The sequence below is a fragment of the Eublepharis macularius genome, chromosome 4, assembly GCF_028583425.1.
Source record: "Eublepharis macularius isolate TG4126 chromosome 4, MPM_Emac_v1.0, whole genome shotgun sequence".
NCBI classification, from domain to species: Eukaryota; Metazoa; Chordata; class Lepidosauria; order Squamata; family Eublepharidae; genus Eublepharis; species Eublepharis macularius.
Window position 1 is genome coordinate 61,657,409 of NC_072793.1, and position 16,423 is coordinate 61,673,831.

General features: G+C 42.2%; 1 protein-coding gene across 1 annotated transcript in view; it reads right to left on the minus strand.

Annotated features, from left to right (window-relative positions):
* The window catches only part of NEURL1B (neuralized E3 ubiquitin protein ligase 1B), a 232,461-nt gene extending 216,889 nt beyond the window's left edge, over positions 1 to 15,572 (minus strand). The window contains exon 1 of the mRNA XM_054977267.1: positions 15,456 to 15,572. Coding sequence (XP_054833242.1) covers positions 15,456 to 15,543 — 88 coding nt within the window. The 5' untranslated portion in view covers positions 15,544 to 15,572. The remainder of the gene's footprint in view (positions 1 to 15,455) is intronic.
* Between the last annotated feature and the right edge of the window lie 851 nt (positions 15,573 to 16,423).

Sequence of the window (16,423 nt, forward strand, 5' to 3'; positions counted from 1 at the left end):
TTTTAGGCCGCACTTTAATTTTAAGAAGCATTGTTCATATTCTCTTAGCCATATAAACAGAATACCTGAATCTAACAAAAAGATTTCCTCTTGGCCACTCATTTACCACAATCCATATTATCAACATGAGGATTCTGTGTAATCTGTCTCTTTAAATACTTCAAGGAAGGCAGCATGGCTTGTTACCACCATTAGCAGTTGTACACAGACCTTTCCTTCTAAAGCTCCTGTCTTCACTCAGTGTTCTTACAGTCCCAGTTTCCATTTACCTTTGATCTTTCTAACAGTTTAGGCCTCTTGTTAAACTAGATTTGTCTATTTATCACTTACATTTTTGTCTCCCACCCTTCCTCCAAGGAACTCGCAAAACAATGAGTGGAAGTTAAGGCTGAGAAATAACAACTTGCTCAAACCACAGACTTACATAGTCAAACTGGACTTGAACCTGGCTCTCCCACATCCAACCCAACCTTCTATTATGGTACACCAACTATTCAACCTCTATCTGGTAAAATATGTCATTCCTACTCCAGAGAGTGGAGACCTTTATCTCACAAAAAATGCTGAGCTAAGCCAAGAAGTATGATAATACCCGTCATATATTATATACCTTATTGTGTATAGCCACTGCTGTTTAAACCACCTTAAGTTTACACAGGGTGGATTTAACTCCTTAGTCAGGAAGATACAATTTCGTCATGGTTGTCTACCTAATGTCTCATGACCACATTTCATTCCATCAACCAGCCCTTACATTTCTTTCGTACTATTTGTATTTCTGCACATATATATGCTTGTCTTACTCACAGGTCAAGGAACTTCTTTATAATATTCCTAAACTGCATCTCTGTTATGGCCTGCTGCCATTATAGGTTTTCCCTATAAGAGAATGAAGGCTACACTAAGAAAGACCGCAAGATTTCTGGGATATGCTGCTCAAACAGTTCCACTTTTGCTTCTGCAGCCTATCCTTCCTTTTCTCATTTGTCTCCAGACTTCATCTCCTTGTTCAGACTTATTCCATCTCCCAACATTGAACTTTGAAACTTTGCACTTTAGAAAAGTAAGGGATTGACTGTGTACACAAGTTTATGGTGGGACAATATGGTTGAAGTCTGTAATTTCTCAGCTGTGCATATTAATTATTAGTTTAAAACATTTTGATCTTTAGAGATACAAATCCAGTTTGAAGACTAAGCACTTCTGATGGTATCTTTAAACAAAGCACTGAGTCCCAATGTATAAACAGAAAGATTAACATAAAAAAACCTATACAGAAACCTCTGGCACCCTGTATGTTTGGGTCCCTAATCAATGACCTCTTGGAACGAATTTAATATGTTGTCTTATACCATAGAATTTGAATTTATAGTTTCTATTCTATGATTAAATATCTCTGAACTATAATATCTCTCTCATGCCTTGACAAATTTTCTTTGGCTTGATGTGCCACCTCAAAATTTTAGGAGGCAGACTTATTTTTCAGCCCCTTCAAGGTTTTATATTTTAATCACCATACATTCTAATTATTGCTCCACAAAATCTAATCTGAAGCTCTTCAAAGTTTCTTGTCATTTTTAAAGCTATAACAAATAAATAAAGCTATAATAATAAATAAATATGAGGTAATCCTAAAAGTTAATCTCTATCCTTCACATAAATAAATTTTGTACTTCTGCGAAGAATCACCAAGAAACCCTTACAATAAATGACTGCTGAAAATAACCAGTACTGCAATGAACTTCCTAGGTGTCCTAGCACCCTGGTGCTTAGGATCTGTTGAGCCCTGGTATATCTTAACTGAATCTCTAGTTTTTCCCCCTCAGAAAGCAACTTATTTTTAGAAAATGATTTTTATCCACCCAGACTTTACCCTATGTTTCACTGTCAGTCTCTGTGCTGTTTGTATGATTCAGTTTTGTACAGACCACTAAACAACTATTTTCTTTGATGTCTTTCAGAATAGTTATACTTTTCTTGTCCAACAAACTACAATGCCACCAAAAGAATAAACCAGACATATAAGCTCACAACAAAATGAGAGAAGCATGTTGCTAACACTTGTCTTCTAAGAACTCTAACACCACACCACCTCAGAATTTCAGATACAAACTTTAATGGGAACCCCAATTCCACTTCTACAAGGGCAAGGCACCCCCTCACACAGTTCAGGTACATGGAGCAAAAATCAAATTCTAATGCAAAATGTGTACATGGGACGGATGATTACAGTCCTAATAAATTCCCCTAAGAATGTGGGTATGTCTGTAGTTATTTCTTCTTTAGTGTTTATTTCTGCAACTATTCTTGTGGATTTTTGTTGCTGGCTGAGCACAGGATCACAGCTACATTATGCTGCCATTAATTCTGGCATAGCAGCCCCTTTAGCATAGTGGCCACTCAGTCTAGCAAGACTATAGGATCACCCTTTATGGTTGCAATCCTAGGCACGCGTGCATTTGTGCACCGTCAAGTTGCAGTTGACTTATGGCGACCCCAGCAATGGGCTTTCAAGGCAAGTGAGAAACAGAGGTCGTTTGCCATTGCCTTCCTCTGAAAAGTCTTCCTTGCTGTTTCCTATCTAAGTACCAACCCTGTTTAGCTTCTGAGATCTGAGATTAGGCTATGCCACCTACCCTTCCTACGCATGTGTACTCGGACATAAATCTCACAAGTTCCCAATGCTTTATTATACTTCAGTATAATAATCCAAGCAAACAACAAAATAGACTCAGGCTATGCTAACAAGAGAAGGGTTGATTGGTAGTTGCTGAGCTCACCAGAGGTATGGATCAAACTACATTTCTTTAAATGATTGGTTTCCATTCACCCTGATTAAATATGCATAAAATCAGAATTCATACGACTTTAAAAATTGAGAAAATCTGCCTACTTAGAATAGCCCCTTTCTGCCATGAAGCTCACTGGGTGATATTGTACCAGTCATATGTTCATTCTCAGTTATTTGACAGCGTTCTTGAGAGGCCAAAATGGAGAGAGGCAAACCATGTATGCCACCCTGAGGTCCTTGGAGGAAAGGTGGGGTAAATATGTGATAGATTTACAGAAGGCTAGCTGTGCAAATATGACAGTAATTTTTTGTACCTCATTTTGTGAATCGAAAAGATTTGAAAACTAAACTGTACAGCAAGTTTAGGTCAGTTAATACAGTAAAATGATGAGGCAAAGGAAGACGTGAATGTAGGGTGCCCTCTAGTGATAGCCATTAAACATTGCGGGATGGAAGAAAAAAATAAGAGGCTCAAGAAAAAAGCTTTTCATTATGAAAGAATGACAGAAATATAAACACTATTAACTCCTCATTTTGGGACAGTGCTAATATGGTGGAAAGCAAATGAAGACAAGAAAAGGTGGATTTCTCAGGACAGTTAAAAAACCAAACAATAATAGAATATGGTTAGGGTGCTTCTCCTTATTGTTTTACAGAAGGGAAACTTTCTAGGTCAGCAGTGTAATTCTTTCAAAACAAGAAAACGAACTATTTGTTTAGTACTATTTTTCTCCTCAACAAGGCCCAAAACAGCTTACATTGTCCCGTCCCACCCCCATTTTATCCTTGCAACAATCCCGTGAGAGAGGTTACACTGAGCATGAGTGACACGACCAAGGTAACCCAGCAAGGTTCCATAGGATAGTGGAAATCTGAATCGGGGTCTCCCAGAGCCTAGTCTAACACTCTAACCACTACACAACACTGGCAGAGATAATGCTTGCATGATCAATTAAGAATGTATAATGGAAGCTATGCAAACAGACTGGATGAGATATGGATGTTTGGAAGCTATAGAGGCTATTTAGTTGTCATGTGATCCAGCATGGTCATCTGACACACTGCACTGGGGAAATCCATGCATACGTTACTACAGCCAACAATCTACTCCCAGTCACAGCATTTTTAATGATATGCTGTACAAGGAAACACCACAATTTCAAATGAGCCTGAAACATAAGGTTTTGTAAGAAAGTTGCTGAAGGTGCCCATGGAGCCCAAGCCCTTAGTTCTGTATGTACCAAAAGGGGTTTACCGAGAATATCTCACTTATTATGTGAAACTAAGAGACACAAAAATGTTGAAAAGAGAGATAGGCAAAGGTGACAGAACGAGAAAGACTTCCACTTGGAAAGTGGTAGAAGCTAACCAGCTTGTCTTACGCTACAAAAAAATCAAGACACCCTCTGTTAAGAACTTGTACACTGACTGTTTATGTAAGTGCCCTATAAATCAGATTGAAGGCCAAATTAGAAATTTAATCTAGGGCTACAATTAGAGATGCTTTAACATGGGCATTGTGCCCAGGGCCAGCAGCTCCATTGAGGCAAGCCCGGCAACCACCTCCAGCGCTGAGGCACCAGAGGGGGCGCCGGGGTTAGGGGCTGCAGCACGCCGCAAAACTGGCAGCAGCAGCGCGCGGGCAGCTGACTGGGAGGGATGGGAAGCTGCCCACGCACTGCCCCGGCCGCCTGCCACGCCTGGCCCGCAGCTACTGCAGCCTCCCAGCTCTCCCACGCTGCTGCCAACGCCAACACACACACCCAGCAGCTGTGAGCCAGGCGTGGCAGGCATCCAGGGCCAAAGTGGGAGGATTGGGAGGACACACAAGCATCTCCTCAGCCACCCGCCGTGCCTGGCTGGGCTGGCAACCTCCCAGCACTCTTGCCCAGCCGTCCCGCAGTCTGGGTGGGTGCACACGCTCTGTGCGCTTGCACAGGGCCAGGAGCAGTCCTGAAGCTGCCCCCCCACCCGGCCTCAGGCACCAGAAACCCTGGTGCCAGACCTGATTGTGCCTACAATATACTACTACATTCTGTAGCAGGGTTGCCAGGTCCACTTACCTTCAAACGGAGGGGCAGGGGAGTCCTGGGGGGGGGCGGTGTTTCTCATTGACATGTGGGGGCTACTCAATGACATCATTTCTGATTCAAATTGGAAGCAACAGAATCTCAGTGCAGCAAATTCTTTAGTAATTGGCCTAAAATATGGCACTTTCTCTGTGTTTTCGTCTGATTCCTAAAGAACTGGCCCCACTGAGACCTCGTCACTTCTGGCTGGAAGCAGAAGTGATGTCATCAGAAGCTCTACAGAGCACAGACATCATTTCACCACATGCTCCAGCCCGCCTCCCAGACCTTTTCCCCTGCTGGCCATGCAGGGGGCAGCAGCTGGGGCAGGAGATGTCCTGCCCCCATGAGGGAACTGGAACCCTATCTGTAGATTTGATAAAGAAAGGTGATGTTGCTTGCCTTAGCCACAATATCAAGTACCTGTTGACAGAATGTAAATTAAAGTGCAATCCCACTACAGTCCTTTAAGAAAATTAAAAATAAAAATCAGTAATTTAGAACCCCAAAATTGCAGCAGAATCCCAGCATTCTTATTTTCAAACTGATTATCGTTACAGTTTCTATGATTCTGAATTCTGGGTTCTAAACATATTAAAACCTTAACTTTTTCTGCAGAGCTCCAAATTTCACTTAACTTGAGACAATGTATTTGTTTAAATTTAGTGATTATGAAACCATAAAATTCTTCCAGCTTCACATTTATGCTGTTTTTTCTTCTAATGTTACTTCTAACATAGAGAATAACAAAGAGGGCAAACATTATTTTGCTGTAAAAAGCCTTATGTTCCAGAAGGTGTGGTTGATGAATGGTACATGGTATGCATATCCTCCGTTATAGATCTGTCACACTCTTTTGAGACAACTGGATCATAAAAAATAGCAATGGCTTGTATTTTCAACCAGTAAATTCCTAGAGCTTCTGCAATATACATGCATGCATGCATGTATACACACACACACACACAAAAGCAATTACCCCACAATCCAAACACTACTGAACGTTATTGATGCTAAATAAGACATGTAAATAAGTCTACAAAATTTACTAGGCTGCAAACATTTTTACCAGCTCATCTGCTGGTAATTGATAGCTGCTTGTGAAACTTGGTGAGGGACAGGGAGAAAAAAGCTTTCTGTAGGCTTGGCATGTTTGAACTCTGCCCCACGAAACCTCCTTGCACAGAGAAAAACAGCCTGTTACAAGGCAGCTCCAGCATGCTAGTTTCATATGTTCACGGAGCTTTTGTAAAGGAGAGACATGTAGAAAAATATTTACAGGAAGAGCAGCTGCAGAACAAAATTTGAAGGTACGACAACAACAATCGATTTATATACCACCCTTCAGGACAACTTAATGCCCACCCAGAGCTGTTCAAATTGCAGTTTAAACTGAAAACTCATAGATAAAATCCAGATTGCTTCGCTAACATGAAGGTGGTGGAAAGTGCTGCTGAGTTGTAGCCAACTTATCATAACCTAAAGCAACCCAAGGCAAAAGACTAGTGGAGGTAATGTGCCATTGTCTGTCTGCACAGAGACCCTGGTCTTCTTTGAGGGTCTCCCATCTAATTACTAACCAAAGCCAAGCCTACTTCATTTCCAAGATCTGACAAGATTTAGTTTGCTTGGGCTATCCAGGTCAGGGCTTTCCTAACATAAACTACATATCTTTTGAGCTCAATAACTGCATAGTTCTGATTTTATTTCTTGTTTTCAGAGGGAAAAAAGGAGGAAATGAAACAAGTTCATTATATCCATTTGAGGACAGTTGAGGGAGGGGGGGATCTCCTAGGGAGGTTGAGGGAAAGGGTAAAGCAGTCTATAATACTGAACAAACATCTGAAAAGAAAGGAAGTTTATTTGAACATACAAACATTTGAACATACAATATAATACCTGTTAATGCCAGTTGTATATCCCCAGGCACGATTATCCTTGCGAATAGACATAAGGGTGAAAAACTATTAAAGATTAATTAAAATCAAGAGCTATCCTTGAGGAACTTGTCACATAAAACAATACAACTTTCTCTTAGTTTATGCTACCATATGCTACCAAGCAGAGTCGTTACTGACCCATGGGGGGATGTCGCATCACGACATTTTCTTGGCAGACTTTTTGTTACGGGGTGGTTTGCCATTGCCTTCCCCAGTCATCTACACTTTACCCTCAGGAAACTGGGTACTCATTTTACCGACCTCGGAAGGATGGAAGGCTGAGTCAACCTTGAGCTGGTTATCTGAACCCAGCTTCATTTTGTGAGCAGAGCTTGGGCTGCAGTACTGCAGTTTACCACTCTGCTACCATAGGTAGTTTTAAAATATTGCTCAGAATTATGCAGATTAAAATGCTTTGACATTTTATATTAGTTGAATTGTAACTGTTGACAGAATCCTTGAATAACAGCCAGCCAGCCAGGAAACTCCCTTGCTGCTCATGCCACCATCAGAACCACAGGAAGAGGTAAAGTATGGTAAGGATCAAAGAAACAATCATATAAAAGACACTAATAAAATGATTCTACCATCAAGTTACCACACTGGGCAGAGGAGAATCACTACAAAATCCCTTTACATAGGAATAGCATAATGATACACCGGTGGAAAAACATTGTAGTATTTCCTAAGTGATTATCTTGCATCATCAGGAGACTACCACCAGTATAATCCTTGTGGCAGTAGGACTCCCCAGGCAGAAACGGCATCATGAGGGAAGAGCAGTGCCTAGGAAGAATCCGGTGCTGCACATTCAGGCACCATTTTTGACCCTTGAACTTTAGCCAAAAACATTATGCATGCAAAAGGAAATGGCAAGTTGAAACATTTTCCTTAAAGCCGATGGATAGATTTAGATGACTTGTACCCACCTCTTCCCTCCACAGCCATATTGAAAAACACAGTTCTGCCCAGCACTGCAGCCAGTGACACCATACCAGCAGGGATATACAAGACCAGTCACTTCTGCTGTTTCCAGTTTCGGCAAATTCACATTTGCATACCCTGGTGCATTGTTTATTGTACGTCCCAGCTGTTGATCCTATTGACTTATACTGTGTAGTCCACCTTGAGTCACAATGAGAAAGGCAAACTGTAAATAATGTAAGATAAATAAATAAATATGGCATGGGGTCACAAAATGACACTTTGCTCAGAGACAGCCATCACTTGCAATGAAAGTTAGTCTGCCGATACTGGTTTCTCAGACTAGAGGTAGCCTGTCTTATGGTTTCAGATCCAAAATCCCTCTAGTAATCCAAATGCCAGTCCTATATGGAAAAGTACCCTCTCTCTCTCTCTCTCTCTCTCTCTCTCTCACACACACACACACACACACACAAGTTTTTATTTAATGTATTTTAATCCCACCCTTACTCCCAAAATCTCAGGATGTCATAAACAGTTGTCCTCTTCTCCATTTTATCTTCACAGTAGACTTATGAGGTAAATCAGGCTGAGAATGACTGGCTCAGTCGCCCAGTACATGCTATGGTCTCTCTGGTCCTAGTCCAACACTTAACCACTACATGACACTGGCACTGAAGCTAGGAAGATGCAGCCTGTATTTCAAACAGGAATTCCAAAATATCCTTTGCCTTGAAGACGTACAGGGCACTCAAAGAGCCATGGGTCGCAGCATGTCTCCCTCTCCTTGCAGCACTGAAATATATGTACTGGCTAAACAGCTCCATTACCCCATAGTTTGTAACAGCAGCTGTACTGAAATGACAAAACAAGCCAAGATTTGTGTAATATGAGAGTAAGACTATGAAGTTTTTAGGTCATGAACAGCTCATAGGCTGAAGATATCTGAGCTAGTAACAAGCTGCAATTTCTTATGACATCTAAATCAGACAAATGGACAAACTGCTGTTCATTTCTTCTTTACAAATCACAGTGTGAAACTGGGATTCAACTGCGACCTCCAACCCTCCCCTTCTCCTCACAGCAATGCAGGGCCAGTTCACCATCCAAGTGACTGCTTGGGGTGCCACCCCAAGTGACTGCTTGGGGTGGATGCTCACACACCACTGGAGTCCTCTTGCCCCTAACTAGCAGTGGCATAGGAAGGGGCAATGGGCATGGCACTAGTATCACCTCTTGAGCTTGCCTTGGCCTGTCCAGTAGCAGCAAAATACCTCAGGCAACTAAACATTTGGAACTGGCTATGGGACGATGTCATTTGGTCTTGGATGGAGTCACTATCCCCACAGTGGGAGAGTCTTCTCCTGGAGATTATTCTGAGTTCTTCATGAAGGCCTACTTTCTGCCATATATAGGGGGAGGCATTATCATCCCTAAGAGCCCTGTGGCGCAGAGTGGTAAGATGCAGTACTGCAGCCCAAGCTCTGCTCACAACCTGAGTTCAATCCTGGTGGAAGTCAGGTTCAGGTAGCCAGCTCAAGGTTGACTCAGCCTTCCATCCTTCCGAGGTTGGTAAAATGAGTACCCAGGTTCCTGGAGGTAAGGAACTCCGATCAGGGGACAAACAGCTGTTGGTGGTCCCTGACCCTAAGGAGGCCTGCCTAGCCTCAACTAGAGGAGAAAGTATAGATGATCTCTTTTTATAGATGATCTCTTTTTGGTGGTTAATGAGAATGTTGATACTCAGAAACTGGAAGAGTGGATGAATGGGGTTCACCCCAATATAAAGTTCTCTTGGCATGCAAGTAAGGAGTCCGTGGATTACTTGGATGTGACTGTATACAGGGGGGAGGACGATACTTTAGCAGTACGACCGTTTAAGAAAAAACCCGATAAAAATTCATTATTGCACTTTAGATCTTTCCACCGGGCCATTTAAGGGCTAATTTACCCTTTGGCCAATTTTTACGGATAAAAAGAAATTCTACTAGGGATTCTGATTACAACACCGAGGGTAATAAACTACAGGAGAATCTCAAACAACGGGGCTATCCGGAGAGGGTTTTGCTCACAGCCAGGCAGCGTGCTGATGAGATAAATAGGAAAGATTTATTAAAGCCAAAGGAGCGTGCAAGTATGGGACGTTTGGTTGCAGTCTTTGATTATAGCAGTAGGGCAAATGCCATTAGACGAGCAGTTTTGAAATACTGGCCACTTGTTAATGATATTCCCGGCTGTGAAACTCCCCCACTGGTAGCATTTAGAAGGACACAGAATATCAAGGACCTTATTAATCATTCGGATTTGAGTTACAATGTTAACAAAGAGGACACTGGTCTACCCAAGGGCTTGTATAAATGCGGGAGGTGCAAGCAGTGTTCCTTAATCATGAGTTTAGAAGACCTGAGACAATTAGGGATATATGCTACACGTGAATTTGTCAACTGCAATACTGAGGGAGTTGTGTATTTATTAAAATGTCCATGTGGACTATTATACGTGGGTAGCACCATACGTTCTGTCAGAATTAGACTCAGTGAGCATCAGTCCAGAATAAAGAACAATGTAACAGAAGCTCCGTTGGTACCACATTATCAGGAAAAGAAGCACAGCGAGATGGACATGTGTTTCACGGTGCTGTTTATGACTCATAAAAGGGATCCTATGGCGGCAACGAGAGAGCTTCGTCAAAAGGAGACCTTCTGGATTCATAAGCTGAATAGTCTTATACCTAACGGTTTGAACATAGTTAATGACTTCACCTGCTTTTTAGGTTAGTAGTTCATAGAAGCGAAGATCACTTTAAGGAAGGATAGTATGTTAATAAGGTGTGGATGGGTTGTTGTAGATAAGGTGATTAGGAAGTAGTGGATTGCAAATGGCGGAAAATTGGAAAGTTAATGATTAGTATGGAGTGGTAGCTGCATGTATTTTTGAGTGAGTATATGTACGTTTGTATAATTATTATGAATTTTAAATACATGTATTTTACCGGTAGATGTTATATAATATGCATTATTGTATGTTTTTCCAGCAACTGTGTTCTTTGAAAAAGAGTTTTACAAAACGGATTCAATGTGGATCTGGACCTTCCGTTAGAAAAGAAAATTGATGCCACAGAATTATCAATGTACACCAAGAGAATACAATAAGGGTTTACTTGTAATCTGTGACTTACACAGTTTATTGGAACGAACCTACAGACTATACCCGATTTCAGTTGGAATACAAGGCGAGCTTGACTTTGGATGGAAGGACTAGTGTACATATGGTGCTATAAAGCATTCGCACTTTAATATCTGTTGCAATAAGAATATAGCACTTGGAGCACTGTGCATTTTATGTATTGATATTTGAGCTTGTACAACGCCTGTATGAATATTATTTCATGACTGTTATGCGTGGTATAGTTTCTTGTTGAATCACATATTTAATGTAAAAATAAAATAGGGAGACATTGTTGTTACACGGGATACTAGTTTTCGTTGGTACTAGCCTCAACTAGAGCCAGGGCCTTTTCGGTGGAACGCTCTGTCTGCTGAAATCAGGGCCCGGCAGGACCTACTATCTTTTCGCCGGGCCTGCAAGACAGAATTGTTCCGCCAGGCATATGGCTGAGGCTGGGCCTCCAGTGGCCTGGAAAAAGGGGTGTATAAATCTTAACGCTCCCTGTGAGGCTGTCCACCATCCTGTTTTAAATATGTTAATTAAAAACAACACGAATTTTTAATTGTATTTTTAATATGTTGTGATCCACCCTTAGCCCACTCACAGGGAGGGCGGAATACAAATTTGAAATAAATAAATGAAGTGTAGATGACTGGGGAAGGCAACGGCAAACAAAAAGTCTGCCAAGAATATATGGTGATACGACGTCCCCCCATGGGTCAGTAATGACTTGGTGCTTGCATCCTACCTACCCAACTGTGTGTTGTGTATCAAAATGGCATGTGTGCAGTACTGAATGGTGTCAAAAGCAGTAGCAAGAACACCAGGAGGACTTCAGAGAAAATCTGCAGAACATCTGCCCTGCTTTATGCCTGGCATTTGTTGCTATCACTGTTAAGAGGGAGCAGAGCTAGGAATTCTAGCGCTTGGTCATCAGCCTGAGTTGATTTGATGCCATTATTAGCACCTGGTATTGCAAAGTCCAGTTACAAACCTATATCCAATCTGTCCTTTCTAGGCAAGATAACTGAACAGGTGGCAAAAGAACCAGAAGTTTATGGATGACATATCTGCCCTTCACCTATTTCAGTCTGGTTTCAGGCCTGGATAAGGGAGAGAGACAGTTTTAGTCATTCTGGTAAATGATCTAAGCTTATTAATTGTCAAGGAAAATGCAACCCCACCCCAGTCTCGTTGTCTGTGGCTTTTGATAAAGGGGACCATTCCATTTTGTTAAAATGTTTGGATATTAGCATAGGAAACTAGAATGCTACAAAATGTATGTATTTGTTTATTTAAACATTTGCATCACACCTTTTCTCAGAGCTCAAACACACATCTTACAAAAAACACAATTTAAAACATACAAAATAAAATTCCAACCCTCCCCCCACAAAAAAAAGATGCCTGCAGCCTATTAAAAGCCCCAACAATAAAATGTCCTTGCAGGGCCTCCTGAAATTTTCTGAAGATGACGCGTTCCTCATCTCCTCAGGAGGCCCGTTCTCACAGTAGGAGCTACAACAGAGGACGCACAGGCTCTGGCTGGTTTTCTGAGTTCAATTTAAGGTGCTGGTTCTTGCATTTAAAATCCTTCAAGGCCTCAAAACTCCAGCTCTCATGTACTAATCTATGCAACTCTACTTCATCCAGCAAGTTTCTTCAGTCATATAAGATTTTAAGATTTGCCTTAGCCTGCTCACAGGCTGTCTCTGCCATAGCCCTGTTCTCTGGAATGAAAACTTTCTTTGCTGGAAAGCAGGGCTCTTTAGTGAGAACAACAGATAATACCATGAAGATAATTTTAGATAGTAGCAGTGGTAGACTGTTGGGTTTTTTTATGATGTTATTTGTTCTAATACAGCTTTTAGTATTTCATAGCTTTATATTTAATATGATTCGATAAACCACCTGGAACTCATGAGGGGGAAATGGCAAGACATAAATGTCCTAAAAAACATAAGTTCACTTAAAGAAGATGCTCATCTCACCCTGCCTTAGAAATTCTCTCAGACCAACAAGATAAAAAAAATGCAGTATCTTCTCCAATGCCTACATTTCAAAGATTCCATCAGTATCACAGCAATAAGGTCAATATCAATTGATTTTCCTACTGTAAACCACTTTGAGAACCATTACAATCAAATACTATAAATAAAGAAGGGGTTGTTGGCTGTCTGCATGGATTGATTGGTGATTTCTACGGATTGTTGATGTGTGAGTGTCATAAGCACGCAATGCAATGACAGGTGTGTTTTAAGAAGTTGCCAGAGTTGGCATAGGATGGCAGTTATTGTTGTTACGGGTATCTACGGCCATCAACTCTGCTGCTGATTGAACCCAGAACCGTGACTATATCAGCACTAACCCTGGAATAATCCCATTTAGCACTACAGGATCATTTGATCACCCTGTTCAATTTGGCTGATGCACAACAAAAAAAGACAGGTGCTGACCAGTTTATGCTCTTGAGTCATCTTGTGCTGTACCAATAAGCCTGCTTTGACCGAAGCTATGAGCTGTCAGAATGAACCTAAGACAATGGCTTACTCTTGCAAACCTTGGCATTCCTAGTCAATAACTGATGGGCACAGAAAAGCACCATGGCAACACGTGTTTTCTTTGCAGTGCAGTTGCCATATTTGGCTCTTTCTGTATGAGGCATCAAGAGTCAGAGGAAGGGCTAGGACTTGAGTCACTTACCTATCTTTAGGCTGTACACAAAGTATTCGCCTATAATGTATTCCTCTAGCATACGCAACATGCTAGATGAAGAAATCAATGTAAGGCATCAAATTTTACAAAACAAGTTCCTTCACAGTTTTAGTTACCATTTATATACTTTTTGTACTTTAAAAGAAAATAGGCATAATGTTTGCAAAGAACTTGGAACACTTAAAATATCTGCCAAGTACAATAAAAGACATTATTAAAATATAATATTATATATATTTGTAATGTTGTAATAAGCGAATAAACAGTACTCAACTGCTCATTGAATAAGAGTGACCCAAAAGTTTTAACTGCCAACACACTAAAAATTGCCTTCAGGTCCAAAACCCAATCTTTTGCAATTACTCTTGTTTTTTAATGGGGAAAACTCCAGAAAATACTGCATGGAAAACATGGTACACTGTAACTAATACCCAAATATCAAATTTATATTCATAGCAATTAACAGAAAGCAGCAATGAATCTTAAAAATCCACAGCAACATTGGCATGCACATACCCAACCGTAACAGACTCACTGGAACTTTAAAAACACTTACTCAGAATGAAATGTCATTAAGTTCTCTTCACATTCCTCAATCTATGAGGCAGTCACTGTAAAACACTCCCGCCCCCTTTTATTTTTGGTGCTGCTGGACAATAATGCTGTTTTGCTTTTTTTTATAGGATTACTGTTTTACTGAGTTAGTAATCTGGATTTCATTATGCTGCTGTAGAATTGTGGTTAAATGGTTCAGCTGCGAGTCAGCACTCTGCTGGTTTGAATCCCTCTACTGCCATGAGTTCAGCAGGCGGCCTTGGGTAAGCCACTCCTTTCAGCCCCAGCAGCATTGTGGGGATAAATAATACCACTAAGCTCACTGCTCTGACTAGGCACTAATCTATTTAGAAGAGTGGTATATAAACACACTGTTATTATGATGCTTGTGAACTTCTCCAAGAACCTTTGGTTTGAGAGACAAGATATAAATACCTTAAATAAATAACACATTGCCACTATGATAAATTATCAGCGGCTATGTGCACAAATTGCTGGTACAGATGTGACATACAATATGGATTTGCTTGCAAGAATCTTGGCTCGTACACGGGTTACTGGAGACTTAAAGTGACCAACAGAAAAATGGTTTGTTACAATATACATTCAAGTTTCGGACAAGAAATGAGTGTGATCTTGTGAATTATCACACGTACAGTTGTCTTTAGTATCATTCTGCTCTATCCAATCCAAATCTTCACACATCATATTGCTCATCACTGTTTTTGCATAAAGGTCTATAACTACTCAGAGAAGTGGTTGTTTTATTATGTTCTGTCTAAAAATAATCTATGCATTCAGACATTGTCAAAACTATTGCAGTGTTTTAAACAAACTGTTTTTTCCTGTTCTTTGGCATGTGTTTGTATATATTGTCTAGCTTATTTAACATTATCTAAAGCAGTGATCTTCACTCAGTGCCTCAAGGGCCACATGGAGCCCTTTGGCATACCATCTGTGGATTCATGTCACAAAATATTTGTTCAAAGCACCAGCTTTTTATTTCTGTAATATCACTAAGGTTCTCCAGCACAGCAGCTTACAACCCCTTCCCCCCGGAAGAAATCTGAAGTTCCAGTGTGATTCTGTCACTACAGGGTTTACTTTCTAATGGAGAAAGGTGGCCCAGTTCAAGGCTGCCTGGAGCCACAGGCCCAGCAGTGTAAGCCCTTCTCCCAGTTCCATTTGTGATGCAGGGTATTCTATACATGCTCTGGCATTATTAAGGGGACATACTTCAGAACTGAGCGAAGTCACTGCAAACAAGCTGAAGTTCAGCTCTGCCGCACTTACCCGGAGGAGAGGCACCCGAGACCCAGCTGCCGCCGGTATAATTAATACGAATCGGTAGAGTCAATAAGACAGATTCGGTGTTGCCCATGGCTGTGCAGTGCGATCGTGCCTTCTCTACTGCGGGCAGGGGCGAAACGAGGCGCGGGCTTGCCTGCTTGCAGGGCCGCCGGGAGTTTGCAAGACTTTGCACTTTGGCAGCGGCAAGCGCTCCCGCCAGATCGCGAGTTCAAACGTGGCACGTGGGCCAAGAGGCCAACCAATGGACGACAGCGAGGAGCACCTGCCAAGCCGGTGGGAGACGCCTGCCGCGCTCTTCCCAGTGTGCGGCAAGCGCCCGAACGGTTCCGGCCCCGCAATTGGCGGTGGGGAGGAGCAGCGCCGGGCGCAAAAGGAGAGCGTAAATAAGGCCGTAGCTCATTGCCAAGGCCTGCAGGCGCCAGTTACTAGGGCGCATGAAGCGATTCTCACAAGGTCACGCCACGTCTCGCCTCCCCTCGAGTAAAGCGGTGCCCTTGCTTCCCGCTGAAACACCCTCCCCAGCAGCCTCCGCTCGACTCGCGCTTTTATGCCCAGAAGGGGAACGTGCGAAAGGCACACGCGGAGCAAAGGGGGAACATGCAGCGGGGAGAGCTTGGGATGGCGCGGCTTCTCCCTTGGGCCTCGCCATTCAGGCGCCTCTTTGAATGGACGCGCGCCCGCAGAGCGCAGGGCCGGGGGCGGGGGCGGGACCGATAATAGTACCACCGACTCCAGGGACGAGGACGAAGGGGAAAGAAAGCGAGACAAGCGCTACCTCCGTGGAAACGGAGCCTCTCAGAGCGACCTCTCCGTTTTCTCTCATCCCTGTTGCGTTGAACCGTCCTCTCTCATCGCTCACCCTATCCCCATCCAGGAGGTGAATCCTCTGCGCGGAAGGGAATGTCTTAATGGAGACGTAATAATAATAACAGCATTCGATTTATATACCG